Genomic DNA, 14,475 nt, shown 5'->3' with positions numbered 1-14,475 from the left:
TAACAGTTCAGTTCCTGCATTCAATAAAGTATGTTCCTGCCTGAACTCTTTTGCCTCGTCTCCTGCTTGCTGCAAAGAACCCAGTACACAACAGTGCTGTTACTGGCTTTCTGGACATTTATCTCCCAATTTAGGATATATGTTTGATTATGTAACTTAAGGAATCATTGATTCATTCTAATTTCTTGTACAAAACTAGGATTAGACAGTAGCATCCAAGAATCTGATGATTTCAACAAAATTACAGAATAAATGTTTCAGTATAACCTTTACACTTTACATAAATGTACTATATGCAATAATACAAATATAAAAAGGGACAAAGATTGCATAATGAATCATGATCTTTCTCCTGAAAGCCAACAGTCATAAGTAAATATACTACCAAGTGCAATGACAAAATATTTTAAATAACATACGAAGGTTTAAGCCTGTATATTAATACATACATGCTTTCACCTTACTTACTTCCATGCAAGTTATCATTTCCTGACTAAATTTGATAAAGAATAAGAATTGGGAATTTGAAATAGTAGTTGTAAAGTACCATAGAAAACGTAAAATCTACTTTATTTAACAAAATATTTAATACCTGGTTGTTTTGAAGTCCCTCAAAGCTGCCGAAATATATTCAGACAAATGTTTTTCCATAAGTGCTACTCTAATCCAAGCCCTTCCCTGAAATCCAAAAGTCATGACATAAATATTATTAAACAGAAATCTGGTCCAGTCATTCAATCTCTGAAACCCAAACAGAATAACAAAGTTATACTTCATCCTCCTCATATTTATTCATAGTCACAATGGCTTGACTTTTATTGTACTTGCCAAATTTTCACTATTTTGTTTACTTTTATACAGATTTCTATATAGAATTATGTATAGAAAATATATTCTGTATAGAAAATATATTCACATATCTATTTCAAATCAGGCAAATGGAACAACTTGCCTCTAGAAGTTGTGAGTGCTCCAAAATTGGAAGTTTTTATGAAGAGACTGGGCAATCATTTGTCTGAAATGGTATAGAGCAGGGGTAGGCAACCTTGGCTCTTTTATGACTCATGGACTTCAACTCCCAGAATTCCTGAGCCAGCATAGCTGGGTTTTTCTGAAGCATAGCTGGCTCAGGAATTCTGGGAGTTGAAGTCCATGAGTCATAAAAGAGCCAAGGTCGCCTACCCCACGTATAGAGTTTCCTGCTTGAGCAGGGAGTTGGACTAGAAGAATGTCCCTTCCAATTCTGTTATTCTATTATTCTGTCATTCTGAGGCAGATATTTGAATGAAATATTAGAATAGATTGTATCATTCAGAGAATAGAGAACATATTTTAAAACTTATTTTTATGTTTTATTTCATTACAGAACTAACAAGAAAAAGATAGACGTTAACATAATGTATTATCAAAATTAATAATCATAATAATAAAAAAGAAAAGTGGAGGTGGGGAAATCAAAAATATAACACATGTATACCCTTAATCAAACTAGTCAAAAGTCTTCACTACAAGAAAACATAAGTTACTCTTGGTTTCAATATACCCAATTGAAAGCTAGGTGGAAGCTGGATCAGAAGGTTGGCATCACAACTATAGATGAAAACTTAGTAAAACAAATTAGAGATTTAAATTGTGCACATATAAAGAGGATATACAATGTTTTAATTGAATTGGATTTGGAAACGGAATTAGTTAAAGATTGTATGATAAAGTGGGCACAAAATATCCAGGAACCAATTCCGTTGGATATTTGGGAGGTAATCTGGGTTAGAAATGTTAAATTTACACAGGATCAAAATTTAAGAGAATTTTTTTCTTAGATGTTTTATAGATGGCATTTGGATCCCAAAAAGTTGTCTAACATGTATCCTAACCTACAGTCTAAATGCTGGAGATGTAGTAGTTTAGATGCCACCTATTTTCATATGTGGTGGACTTGTAGAAATATAAAAGCTTTTTGGATTAAAATTTGGTGGAACATTCAAAAGATTTTTAAGAGAAAGATAGTTTTCTCCACAATTGTTTTTATTGGGTATTGTTGTAGATTGTGATACTAAAGAAACCAATCTGATGTTGAATTTGATAACAGCAGCACGGTTACTGGTGGGACAATACTGGAAGAAGGATAGTTTGCCTACTATAGAAGAATGGGTACTTAAAGTATCGAATCTTGCAGAAATGTCTAAGATTTCTGCTTATTTGAAGGATCATTCACAAGAAAGATATATTTCAGTTTGGAGAAGATGGATAGATTATATTCAGAATAAATATGGGACTAAAAAGTTCCACTTAGCTTATGAGTAGATTTTAGAGGGATATTGTTATTAATTTTAGTATTAGTATTGATTATATTTTTGTTTAAGTTATTATTATGTTTTTAATAATTTGAGTGTATCTATGTTAAAGGGGAGAAAGCAAATTATGAATTTGGTTAATTTTATAATGGATAATTTTAGTTAGAATATGATTATTATATCTATAACCCTGTATTCAGCTCTGGGAAGTGGGGGGGGGAAAGGCGGGTGGTTTGGGGTGGGTGGGTTTTGGGGATATGTATTGTAAGCAGTAGGCGTGAGCTTAGATGGACTCCAGAAGATGGTAGAGGACAGGAAGGACTGGAGGAACATTGTCCATAGGGTCGCGATGGGTCGGACACGACTTCGCAACTAACAACAACAACAAATTGTAAAAAATTTTTTAAAGCTCTTTAATAAAAAAAAGTCTTCACTGAACCTTTCTTTAAAAAAACCCTAATTAACTTTTTTCATGAATTATTACATTTTTATCTTTTTTTCATGTTTATATTCTGCAATTTCATTTAAAAGTCTAGGGGGGAAATCCTAAATCCAGCAAAATGGGTAACAGACTGTTTGTCATATTAGTATTTCAAGCAATTCTTCATAAAAGCTCACTGCATGTGAAGTTGTTCATCAAGTTGTCTCCATAGTCATGTCTTTGAAATGGCTCCAATTTTTTCAAAATTAAAATATCTTGAACTAAGAATAGTTCTAACTATTGTATTTGAACAAACTTTTAAGCAAATAAGAACTAGATGACAAATATTCTATTTATATATTTTATCCACATGATTTTCAAAGTATCTGTAAATATATTTTTCCATTTCAAATATTTACAAATATGTTTACTTTAAATTGTTAAAAAAGGCCTTCTGCTACACTCCTTTCTCCCAGTACATATTCAGGTTATATATTCTTCCTAATATTTGTGAAATTATAAATGCTCACTCATATCTAACATTACCAGAAGCTCATACAAATTACAGTTCCAGTTTATATTTATTCATTTTAGTGATCTGAATAAATTCAATTACATAGCACTGTAAACCAGGGCTGTGTTCACAATCCCTCATTACAGCAGTGATAATAAGCTTTTTTTGTTTTAACATGAACAGCACTAGCTTTTCTACTGTTCATTACTGCAAATGGAACCATACTTCATTTTGACATTCCTTAAAGTTTTATTCTTGTAACTTTCGTCAGATGATCAAAAATGGAAAAATTGTACTTCAATTCCTTGAATGTCTGATCACACTTGGCCAATAAAGAATTCTATTCTATTCTATTCTATTCTATTCTATTCTATTCTATTCTATTCTATTCTATTCTATTCTATTCTATTCTATTCTATTCTATTCCTATTCTAAATTTAACAATACAAAACACATAGCAAAAGGAATGTTAAAACTCTCACCCTAGCTCTTGAAGAGGCAACATTTTCCATATTCTCAATGCTACAGATGCAGTTATATGAGACCTTGCGACAAGCCACCTTAATATAATCCCAGAAAGTTCGAGGGCTTTCATACCCAAACCAAGTGATTTGACCTAAAAAATCAGGGAATAGAAGATTAATCACTAAAATATAGGGTGTGCATATGATAAAATATTTATAAATGATATGCTGTGATTCTTTGAAGAATTATAAAAAACTAGATGTATAAAACAACTGCTTTTAAACAACATTGAAATCTCCAACTTTGGGGTGTTAATAAGAATTTAGAATTTTGAAATTATGATAAATCACTCTTAACAAATGGAATATTGTGGGAACACCAGCCATGTACAAGAAAGCAAATTGTTAGACTGCCACATTCCTCAAGATTCTCAAGAGTATTTTTATGGTTTTGATTTGCTTGTGGGCACACTACTAAAGACAGCATTAGTCCATAGCTTACTATTATTTTTATTTTCTAATAATCTTTCAAAACTTGTTAGCAACCTAAATATGTTTATCTGGCAATAGAATTTTAACTTCAATGTAAAGACTAATTGAAAATCCTAGAATTTATAATACAGATATAATAATTATGCCAACCTAAATCACATTATATTTATAAAAATAAAGTATATTCTAGAAGTTGGTCTTTTCCACAAAACATGTAAAATCAGATTTTATGTACCTTTGAGCCGATGGCTTAGAATTTGTTCCAAAATAGCTGCAAAATTATTGAATTCAGGATAGGAATCATCAATAGTTTCAAAGCATGAACGGTCAATTAGTGTCTTGATAGAAAACCTACAAAAATTAGCATAATTTTATACACACACACACACACACACACACACACACACAAAATACAAACAAAATATAACATTAAAAAAGGTTGGGGATAAAGTGGATAAAGGTGAAAAGTGACACATTTATAAGAAAGATGACCTATGATTTTTCAAGTATAATAATAAAATACAACAATCTCTGTCTAAGTTTAAATGTTTTAAGCATAAACAACCTTTTAAATAGTGGCATTTAATATTTTAAAAATGCAATATTGATTATTCTTAGTTTTAGTTAAACTAATCTAATACTCAAATCTCAACATCAAAACATCAAAAATCTCAGTGGTCAGTTTCTAAAAACAAACGGATCAAGATTAAGCAAAAGTGAAGATTATTATATTTTTTTTTGCATGGTTGTAGTAAGATTGCTTTTGCCCTATTGTAAGCTAAAATGTATTTTCAGAGCTGTGTAATTTTTTATTAAAATATTTACACTACTGTAAAGATATGAAATGTTCTAAGCTAGAATTGTTTGAAATTAAAGCTTTTCATCATATTGATTGGAAATATGATTAGGTTAGTCTGCAGAGACTTTCAAGTGTTTGCACCTTCTACTTATTAAACATACTATATGAAAAACCTATTTCAAATTTAAATTGTTTTTCTAAAGTCACACTTGGCACCAAGACATACTCATGAATAGATATGAATAGGATTGCCCAGTATTTTTCCTATTGGCCTAGGTCAGGAGTCGCCAACCTTAAACACACAAAGAGCCACATGGACCTGTTTCCCAGAGAAAAGAAAAGAAATAGATGCTACTGTGCATGATCTCTCTCTCTCTCCCTCTCTTTCTCTCCATTCCTCTCTCTCCCCCCTCTCTCTCCCTCTCTCCAATCTTCTGCTCACCTGGCTGTTCTCCGACAAGCTGACACACATTCTTATTGGGCTGACTCTCCTGCCCTTGGTCTGCCAGTCCTTTTCCCCCACTCAGAGAGAGAGAGAGAGAGAGAGAGAGAGAGTGTGTGTGTGTGTGTGTGTGTGTGTGTGTGTGTGTGAGAGAGAGAGAGAGAGAGAGAGAGAGAGAGAGAGAGAGAGAGAGAGAACACGTGAGACAGGTTCTGCTTTCTGCTGCTTCCTGCAGAGACGCAGCAAAGGCACGAGCCCCGCCCAATAATCTTGTCAGCTTGTTGGAGAACAGCGTGAGGCCACTCTCTTGTTTACACACACACACACACACACACACAAACACACGAGAGAGAGAGAGAGAGAGAGAGAGAGAGAGAGAGAGAGAGAGAGAGAGAGAGACGCGCAAGTGCCTTTTTCTGTCTCTCTCTCTCTGCAAATGGTAGAGGACGACTGGGAACCGCAGAAGGCTGAAAGAGCCGTGGCCTAGGTTTACTACATTATGCAGAAAAATTTATATTCTTTTGAAATGTTAAAAGTTTATGAAGTTTTAATTTTTTTGCATTGCTATAGAAATATGACCTAAAATGTGATTCATTCTTCACACAACTTAAGATAAAGAAAATCAAATTTTAAAAAATCAAAGTATTCACTTTCATCATGAAAAATATACTTGTTCATTGATTTATTTTATGAACAATTTTGCTGAAAATGACCCACAGTGAGATATTTATTTGCAGTAACTGTACATAAATATTTCTGCTAACCTTTGATCAGTTCTCCAAAGCAGTTTGAAGGAATTGTGGCCCTTTTCATCTCATAGAACAGCTTATGGTTTTCCTTGCATTTACTCCGCACTTCAGATCTTTCCATAATATTTCTATAGAATTAAAGTTAGGACTTTGACTTTTGGTGATAAGACTTGCCTACTTTTCACTGTCTTTTGAGCTTCAATTTAGATATTTGCCCGGACATTTTACTGCAGAATTTAGTTCCATCAGTGATGGCAAACTGTCATGGTCCAGAGCCTGCAAAACAGACTCAAACCATGATACTGTCACCACCATATTTCACATATGAGATAAGGTTCTTATACTAAAATGCACTATTTTCATTCAAGCCAAAAAGTTCTATTTTGTATTATCCATCCACAAAACGCTCTTCCATATAGCTCCTTAGACATTACCCTGGAATTTTTGAGACCTCCTAGAGGATAATACACCTCACTCTTGGTATGATCATGTTTCTTTGACCATTTCTGAAGAGGGTAACTATGGAGTTGAATTCTTTATCTGCCTGATAATGAACTGGTGGAAATCAAAATCATTGAAAACAGTTGTATATTTTTTTCCCAGGCTGGTAAGCATCAACAATTGTTCTGGAGGTCCTCAGAAACTTTGCTTCTATATATTTGTGTGGTAAAAATCAGACTTTGAGATTGAATAACCACAACTTTGCTCTTTAAATAAGACATGACCTTCCACACATCTGCATCATTCCATAGATTAAAATACCTGATTCTAATTTCCCCTTCAAATGAACTGATTATCCTAAAGGCACACATAATTTTTGCTACACAGAAATATATAGCAGTAATAGAAGATAATATATGTAGCTCAGGGTTGAACTGCGGGGTCTTCAGTATTGTCTGAGTTTGGTGGTTTTCTTGCAGACATTTCATTACCAAACTAGGTAACATCATCAGTACTGCAAGGAATTGGAGTTTGCTCTCATTTTTATACACTAATGCTTGTCCTGTCAGAGTTATGGGAGTGTTCTTTGAGGCTCCTTAATTAGTCTGTTATTTATGATTGGCTTGTTTGTCTCCATTGGTAGTTCCTTGATTGGGATATTGTTTACTTGTTAGTCTAATGTTAATCTTGGTGTAAATTTCTATTCATATGGATGCTAATTGCTGGTGAGGAGGCTTTTATAGCTTTGCATCATTTTTTAAATAAATAAATGAACAAGTATAATGTTCTTGATTAATCTTTTAAACTAAATTCTCTTAACTAGTTTTAGGATTTGTTTGGAGAACAGATTGTGTTTTAGGTCATATTTATGCAGAAATATTGAAAATTCCAAAGGTCTCACAAACCTTTAAACAGAACTGAGAATGCATCTTATGGGGCAGAAATATGCATATTTTCTTAACCTGCAAAGACTGCTGCTCAGGAGAATAGAAGCTCATTGGTTCTACTTCCTTTTTATTGTTTATTAACGTAGCCCTCAATTTTTTTGAAAGGTGAACACAGCAATGAAAAACTGTCTCTGTTCAAGAAAATTCCTGCACAACATAAAATGATTCTTTGCTATGGAAGATATGAGGAGACCCAGCACCTTTAATATTGAATGTAATCAATGATATAATATCTAAAAAGTACTATAGTGGTCAAAGTACCTGCAGTTAACCTCATTTTATTTATATTTGTTTATGTCATGCATACAATCTGCAGTTTATTCTATTTGCAAGACAGGATAACTATTACTAATTAGGGAAGCTCTATATAGTAAGATTAGGGACACGGTGGCTCAGTGGGTTAGGACGCTGAGCTTGTCGATCAGAAGGTCGGCAGTTTGGCGGGTCGAATCCCAAGTGCCACGTAACAGAGTTACTCGTCCCAGCTTCTGCCAACCTAGCAGTTCGAAAGCACGTAAAAATGCAAGTAGAAAAATAGGGACAACTACGGTGGGAAGGTAACAGCATTCCGTGTGCCTTTAGCGTCTAATCATGCCGGCCACATGACCATGGAGACGTCCTCGGACAAGCGCTGGCTCTTTGGCTTTGAAACGGAGATGAGCACCGGCCCCTAGAGTTGGAAACGACTAGCACACATGTGCGAAGGAACCTTTACCTTTATATATAGTAAGATTACATATTAGGATAATTTTGCACATCTTTCATCAGCATAGAGGAAGAAACAACACAGTATCGTATTAGCCTGACTTCATTTGAAAGTGATAAACTCTTATTTAATGAAGTAGAAAGATCTAAATTAGATAACAGAACCATGGGAAGATATATGTACTTCAAGAATGAAATATTATACAATATTCTATATAAAATTATCTACAGTATGTTAAGGAATGGAGTTGAATGGAGTCAAGTAGAATAGACCACGGAGGTCTTCTACTCTAGCCCTCTGCTCAGGTAGGAAACCCTATACCATTTCAGATTGTTTGTCCAATCTCTGCTTAAAAACTTCCAGTGTTGGAACATCCACAACTTCTAGAGGCAAGTTGTTCCATTGATTAATTGTTCTGTCAGGAAATGTCTTTATAGTTCTAGGTTGCTTCTCTCCATGCAATAGTTTCCATCTATTGCTTCTTGTCCTGCCTTCAGGTGCTTTGGAGAATAGCTTGACTCCCTTTTTTGTGGCAACCTGAGATATTGGCATACAGCTATCATATCACCCGTAGTCCTTTTTTTCATTAAACTAGACATACCCAATTCCAGCAACTAGTCTTTATATGTTTTAGCCTCCAGTCCCCTAATTATTTTTGTTGCTCTGTGCAGAGCCTTTTTTTACCACTGAATTTCATATTGTTAGATAGTGCTCAATTTTCAAGTCTGTCAAAATCCTTCTGTATCTTAAGCGTATCTTCTGGAGTGTTGGTATTCCTGCCAGCTTGCTGTCGTCTGCAAATTTCATGAGTTTCCCATCTATCCTCTCATCCAAATCACTGATGAAGATGTTGAAGAGTACTGGGCCCAGAACAGAGTCTTGGGGTACCCAACTGCATACTTCCCTCCATGTAGATTTAGTTCCATTAAGGATTATACATTGGGTGCAGTTGGTCAGTCAGTTACGAATCCATCTGGTGATGATGCTGTCTAATCCACATTTTCCTATCTTGTCAAGTAATAAGTTATCAAATGCCTTACTGAAGTCCAAGTAAATTATATCCACAGCATTTCTCTGGTCCACTAATTTTGTCACTTTGTCAAAGAATAAAATAAGATTTGTCTGGCATGATCTGTTTTTGACAAACCCATGCTGGCTTTTGGTTATGACTTGGTTTGCCTCTAGGTGTTCACAGATTCATTGCTTGATTATCTTTTCCAGACTCTTCTCAGGTATTGAGGTCAGTCTGATAGGTCTGTAGTTTTCTGGATCTATTTTTTTTTCTTTTTTGAAATTAACCATGATACTCTTGCTCATCTCAGGATTTATTTACTACTATTTGTAGTTTCTTACTGAAGATATTTTCAATAAGATATTTTCAAGGAAGTATATTAGTAAAATAAAAACAAAATTTAAATAATCCAGATTCTTTCCATACAACTAATAGGAATAGATGACTTTATGGGAGCAAAGCATAAAGTATTATCTTCATTTGCCCATCTTCTTCCGCTTTTTTTCCTTCCTTCTTTCCATCCTTACCACTTTCTACAGAGGGGCGATCAAGAGCATCTTGTCATACAACATCACAGTCTGGTTTGGAAGCATCACTGCTTCAGACAGGAAGGCGGTGAAGAGTGGTGAGGATGGCTGAAAAAATTATTGGCAGTTCCCTCCCTTCCATCCAGGACATAGCATATAAGCATTGCTTGAGCAGGGTACTCAAGATTGTCTAGGACACTACAATCCTCTTCATGACCTGTTTTCCTTGTTACCTTCTGTGAAGTATGGTATGGTATCTGAAGCAGAACATCCAGATTCAGTCACAGTTTTGTTCCATACAGTATTAACCTTGTGAACTCTAAAGCTTCTCTTTCTGTTATGTATTCAAAATGGACAGTGATTAATATTTATATGCTATTTATATGTAAGGGTGTAGGTCTATACACATATTGTTTAGAGTACGTGTAAATGTGTGTTACATATGTGTACACTTTGAGAGCAAGCAACTAAATTTCATTTTTAATGTGCCATTGTGCCCACAGTAAAAAATGACAATAAATGTTATCTATCAATCAATCACCTTCTTTCCTTCCTTCCTTCACTTTCCACAATGTAAAGGGGAAGGAAAAAGGAGAAATAGCTTCATTTTGCCATACAACAATAAATCATAAAGTGGACTTGAATATGAAATATATTATTGGAAATGGCATATAATTTACAAGGATCTCTTATAACAAGTTTCTAAAGCTCGGAGGTAAATTGAGAGTATTCAAAAACTGAAGGAAGATATATTAATTATGCCACTATTTTATGCCTCTAATTTAAATAGTATGTGAATATACTATTTCATCTCTACAAATTCCATGTACAAACGACCATACGAGATATCTACCAAATTTAACAGGTAAGGTTAAATTAGTACATTACTTTATCAAAATAAATATGTTTTGGCAAAACAGACATTTTTTTCAGTACTTAGCAGCCAGATAGCAAACTTTTAGAAACAAAAATGGAAGCAACCATATGATATATATATAAGAACTGTAGCAATTAACTGTGAGATTACTAGAATATAGTATAGGTAAAATATTAACATACTTCAATGGCTAAAGATTACATACAAATTTGAAAATTAAAGTATTTTATTACAGTTGTCTTCCCACTCAACCATACAGTTGCAAGAAAAAGTATGTGAACCCTTTGGGATTACGTGAAGTTTTGCATGAATTGGCCATAAAATGCACTCTAAACTTCATGTAAGTCACAACAATAGAAAAACACAGTCTGCTTAAAATAATACTACACAAACATTAGCTGTTGTCATGTTTTAATTGAACATAAGATGGAAACGTTCACAGTGCAGGGTGGAAAAAGTATGTGAACCCCTAGCCTAACGACTTCTCCAAGAGCTAATTGGAGCCAGGAGTGAGCCAACCTTAACTCAAATCAGTGTGATGATATTGGATGTGTTGCTGACAGCTGTCCTGCCCTTTAAAAACACACACCTGTTTTGGGTTTCCTGGTTTCAAGAAGCACTGTCTGATGTGAACCATGCCTCGCAGAAAAGAGCTCTCAGAAGACCTACGATCAAGAATTGTTGACTTGCATGAAGCTGGAAAGGGTTACAAAAGTATCTCCAAAAGCCTTGATGTTCATGTGTCCACGGTAAGACAGACTGTCTACAAATAGAGAAAGTTTAGCACTGTTGCTACTCTCCCTAGGAGTGGTCATCCTGTAAAAATGACTGCAAGAGCACAGCGCATAATGCTTAATGAGGTAAAGAAGAATTCTAGAGTGTCTAAAGACCTACAGAAATCTCTGGCACATGCTAACATTTTTGTTGACACATCTACAATAAGGAAAACATTAAACAAGAATGGAGTACATGGGAGGACACCACGGAGGAAGCCATTGCTGTACAAAAAAAATATTGCAGCACGTTTGCAAAAGAGCACCTGGATGTTCCACAGAACTACTGGCAAAATATACTGTGGACAGATGAAACCAAAATTGAGTTGTTTGGGAAAAACACACAACACTATGTGTGGAGAAAAAAAGGCAGAGCACACCAACATCAAAACCTCATCCCCACTGTAAAACATGGCGGAGGGAGCATCATGGTTTGGGGCTGCTTTGCTGCCTCAGGGCCTGGACGGATTGTTGTCATTGATGGGAAAATGAATTCCAGAGTTTATCAGGACATTTTGCAGGAAAACCTACGACCATCTGTCTGCCAACTGAAGCTCCACAGAGGATGGGTGATGCAACAGGACAATGACCCAAAGCATACAAGTAATTCCATAAACCAATGGCTTCAACAGAACAGAATACGCCTTCTGGAGTGGCCCAGTCAGAGTCCTGACCTCAACCCGATTGAAATGCTGTGGCATGACCTTAAGAGAGCGATTCACACCAGACATCCCAAGAATATTGCTACATTGAAACAGTTTTGTGAAGAGGAGTGGTCCAAAATTACTCCGTTGTGCAGGTCTGATCTGCAACTACATGAAACGTTTGGTTGAGGTTATTGCTGCCAAAGGAGGGTCAACCAGTTATTAAGTCCAAAGGTTCACATACTTTTTCCACCCTGCACTGTGAATGTTTCCATCTTATATTCAATTGAAACATGGCAACAGCTAATGTTTGTGTAGTATTATTTTAAGCAGACTGTGTTTTTCTATTGTTGTGACTTACATTACGTTTAGAGCGCATTTTATGGCCAATTCATGCAAAACTCCACGTAATCCCAAAGGGTTCACATACTTTTTCTTGCAAGTGTATCAAATTTTGTACAGTATTAAGGCAACTTAATACTGAAATTTGCTTTTCAACATTTTGGTATTTTTCCTAAACATAACTTTCTCCTAGCTTTTACCCTAACACTGAAAGTAAGTTTATTATTCTTGCCTAAAGTACATACTGCATAATAATCTACATATTTTATTTCTGCATATCAAAAGCATCATAATGCTAAGTGAACCAGCTAAACGGAGTAAATAAAGGTTTACAAAGAATATATACTGTCAGATACGGCCTTTATTATGCAATCACCATGCCTGGATTTTTTCAGGCAATCCAGGCAGTATTATCTTTCATTTTTAACCAGGTACAGTGGTTTTTTTGTAAGAAAAAAGGTGTTGGAACTCACATCTTGTTAATCTTTTATTTAAAAAATTATATATTTAATTCTTAGCAGAACCGGTGGTTGAGAAGTATTTTTTTTAATTTTTAAACTTGGGGTCACACTTTTACACTAAAAATTTTTAAAAGATTTTCAATTCACCAACAATTTTTTAAAATAAGAAATTATTTACCTTTTGCATGTAGTCAATTACTGTACACATGCCCACACGTCAGTTGTGTAACAAAACATAACAGTCACCGCCCGCAGTAAGCACTCAGTGCGCGACCACACAACCAATTACAAGCTGAGCAGCACTATCACAAGCAGTGTGGACAAAGTATGCATGCATCAGACTCGACACACAAGCAGCCTGCATCCACCATTTTAATGATTTTGCCGCCAACCTGCTACACTCAACAGGGAGATTCAGGTCCATGTGGACCAAACATTAAATTTTCAAAAGTTACTTTTAAAACGTGGAAAAATCCATTGAAAAAAGGTGCCAGAACTCCGTTCCGGTGCGTTCTATGACAAAAAAAGCACTGACCAGGCATATATTTTTTCCATTAATTATTGTATTGCTTCTCTAAAGAAAATCCATTAAATAGGTGTAATTGGAATAGATCTGCAATAGCTTTTAAATCATATTACTGTTCTAAAAGGTCTCTGCCTGGAAGCGCTCAGGAAATAGTGATAGTAATATTGGGAAAATGAGATACTTAGAAGTAGCTGATAACGAAAATATCCGTCACTATGAGAAACAGAGCTTGATGATGAAAACAAGGGCCTATGTGTTGTTAGGATTTCTAGTTAAATGCTATAACATTCATGACATATATCGTCACTAGAAACTATGCTATTCATTTTTACCTTCATCACAGAAAGTACTCTGTGCCATCCATTTTGTCTTGCTTTAAATGGAGGCTTTTATCTCTCCATCTCAAATAAATGTCAGCCTTACTTTATATAGAAAATAAACCAAGGATGCATCAGCTATATTTGCATAATATCCTCATAAATGGTTATTTATTCAATCAACTTTTTCAGTTATAAATTGGTTGTATTTGCATCACACACTAGATTACCATAATTAACCTGGATTCGTAGATTCAGTGATGAGAAGTACAAGACAAAAGCTGTTTTTTTCTGAGTACCGTAATGGAAATTCATCACTAGTATAATTATTTTAATAATCTTCTACAAAAGCTTAGCCTCTTTTTTGGATTACTACTGGACTCAGGATTTAGCATCCTAGCATGCTACAATGGCAACACCTAAGGAATATGGAAACCTAAGCATTATTGGGCCTCATTAATACTAATGGGAGAGCACTAAGGAATGCCACAGTTCTACACTAAAAAGAAATATCGTACTGGAAAAAAGGAAAGGCAGGCCACCAGCTCATTGTTGCAATGAAAACTACATAATTAGATTTAAAGTACAATGAGCTTCGCTACAGACTCCTAAGGAAAAAAACCCTAATTGAGATATAACTACTTATAGTAAGGCATGAGGCCCTTATTTTTAGTCAGCAGGACATATAGAAAAAAGATGATTTACTACAGGAATATTTCTGAAATGA

General features: G+C 34.9%; 1 protein-coding gene across 1 annotated transcript in view; it reads right to left on the bottom strand.

The window, feature by feature from the left end:
* The window catches only part of RUNDC3B (RUN domain containing 3B), a gene marked incomplete at both ends in the record, with an annotated part of 44,222 nt that overhangs the window by 27,696 nt on the left and 2,051 nt on the right, over positions 1-14,475 (bottom strand). Inside the window, 3 exons of the mRNA XM_083376250.1 lie at positions 593-678; positions 3,712-3,845; positions 4,421-4,536. Of these exons, the coding sequence (XP_083232376.1) occupies positions 593-678; positions 3,712-3,845; positions 4,421-4,536 (336 nt within the window). The remainder of the gene's footprint in view (positions 1-592; positions 679-3,711; positions 3,846-4,420; positions 4,537-14,475) is intronic.

This window comes from Vipera ursinii (assembly GCF_947247035.1).
Source record: "Vipera ursinii genome assembly, chromosome: Z".
Lineage (NCBI taxonomy): Eukaryota > Metazoa > Chordata > Lepidosauria > Squamata > Viperidae > Vipera > Vipera ursinii.
The sequence above is the reverse complement of the archived record's forward strand: the minus strand, read 5'-3'. Positions and strand labels throughout refer to the sequence as shown.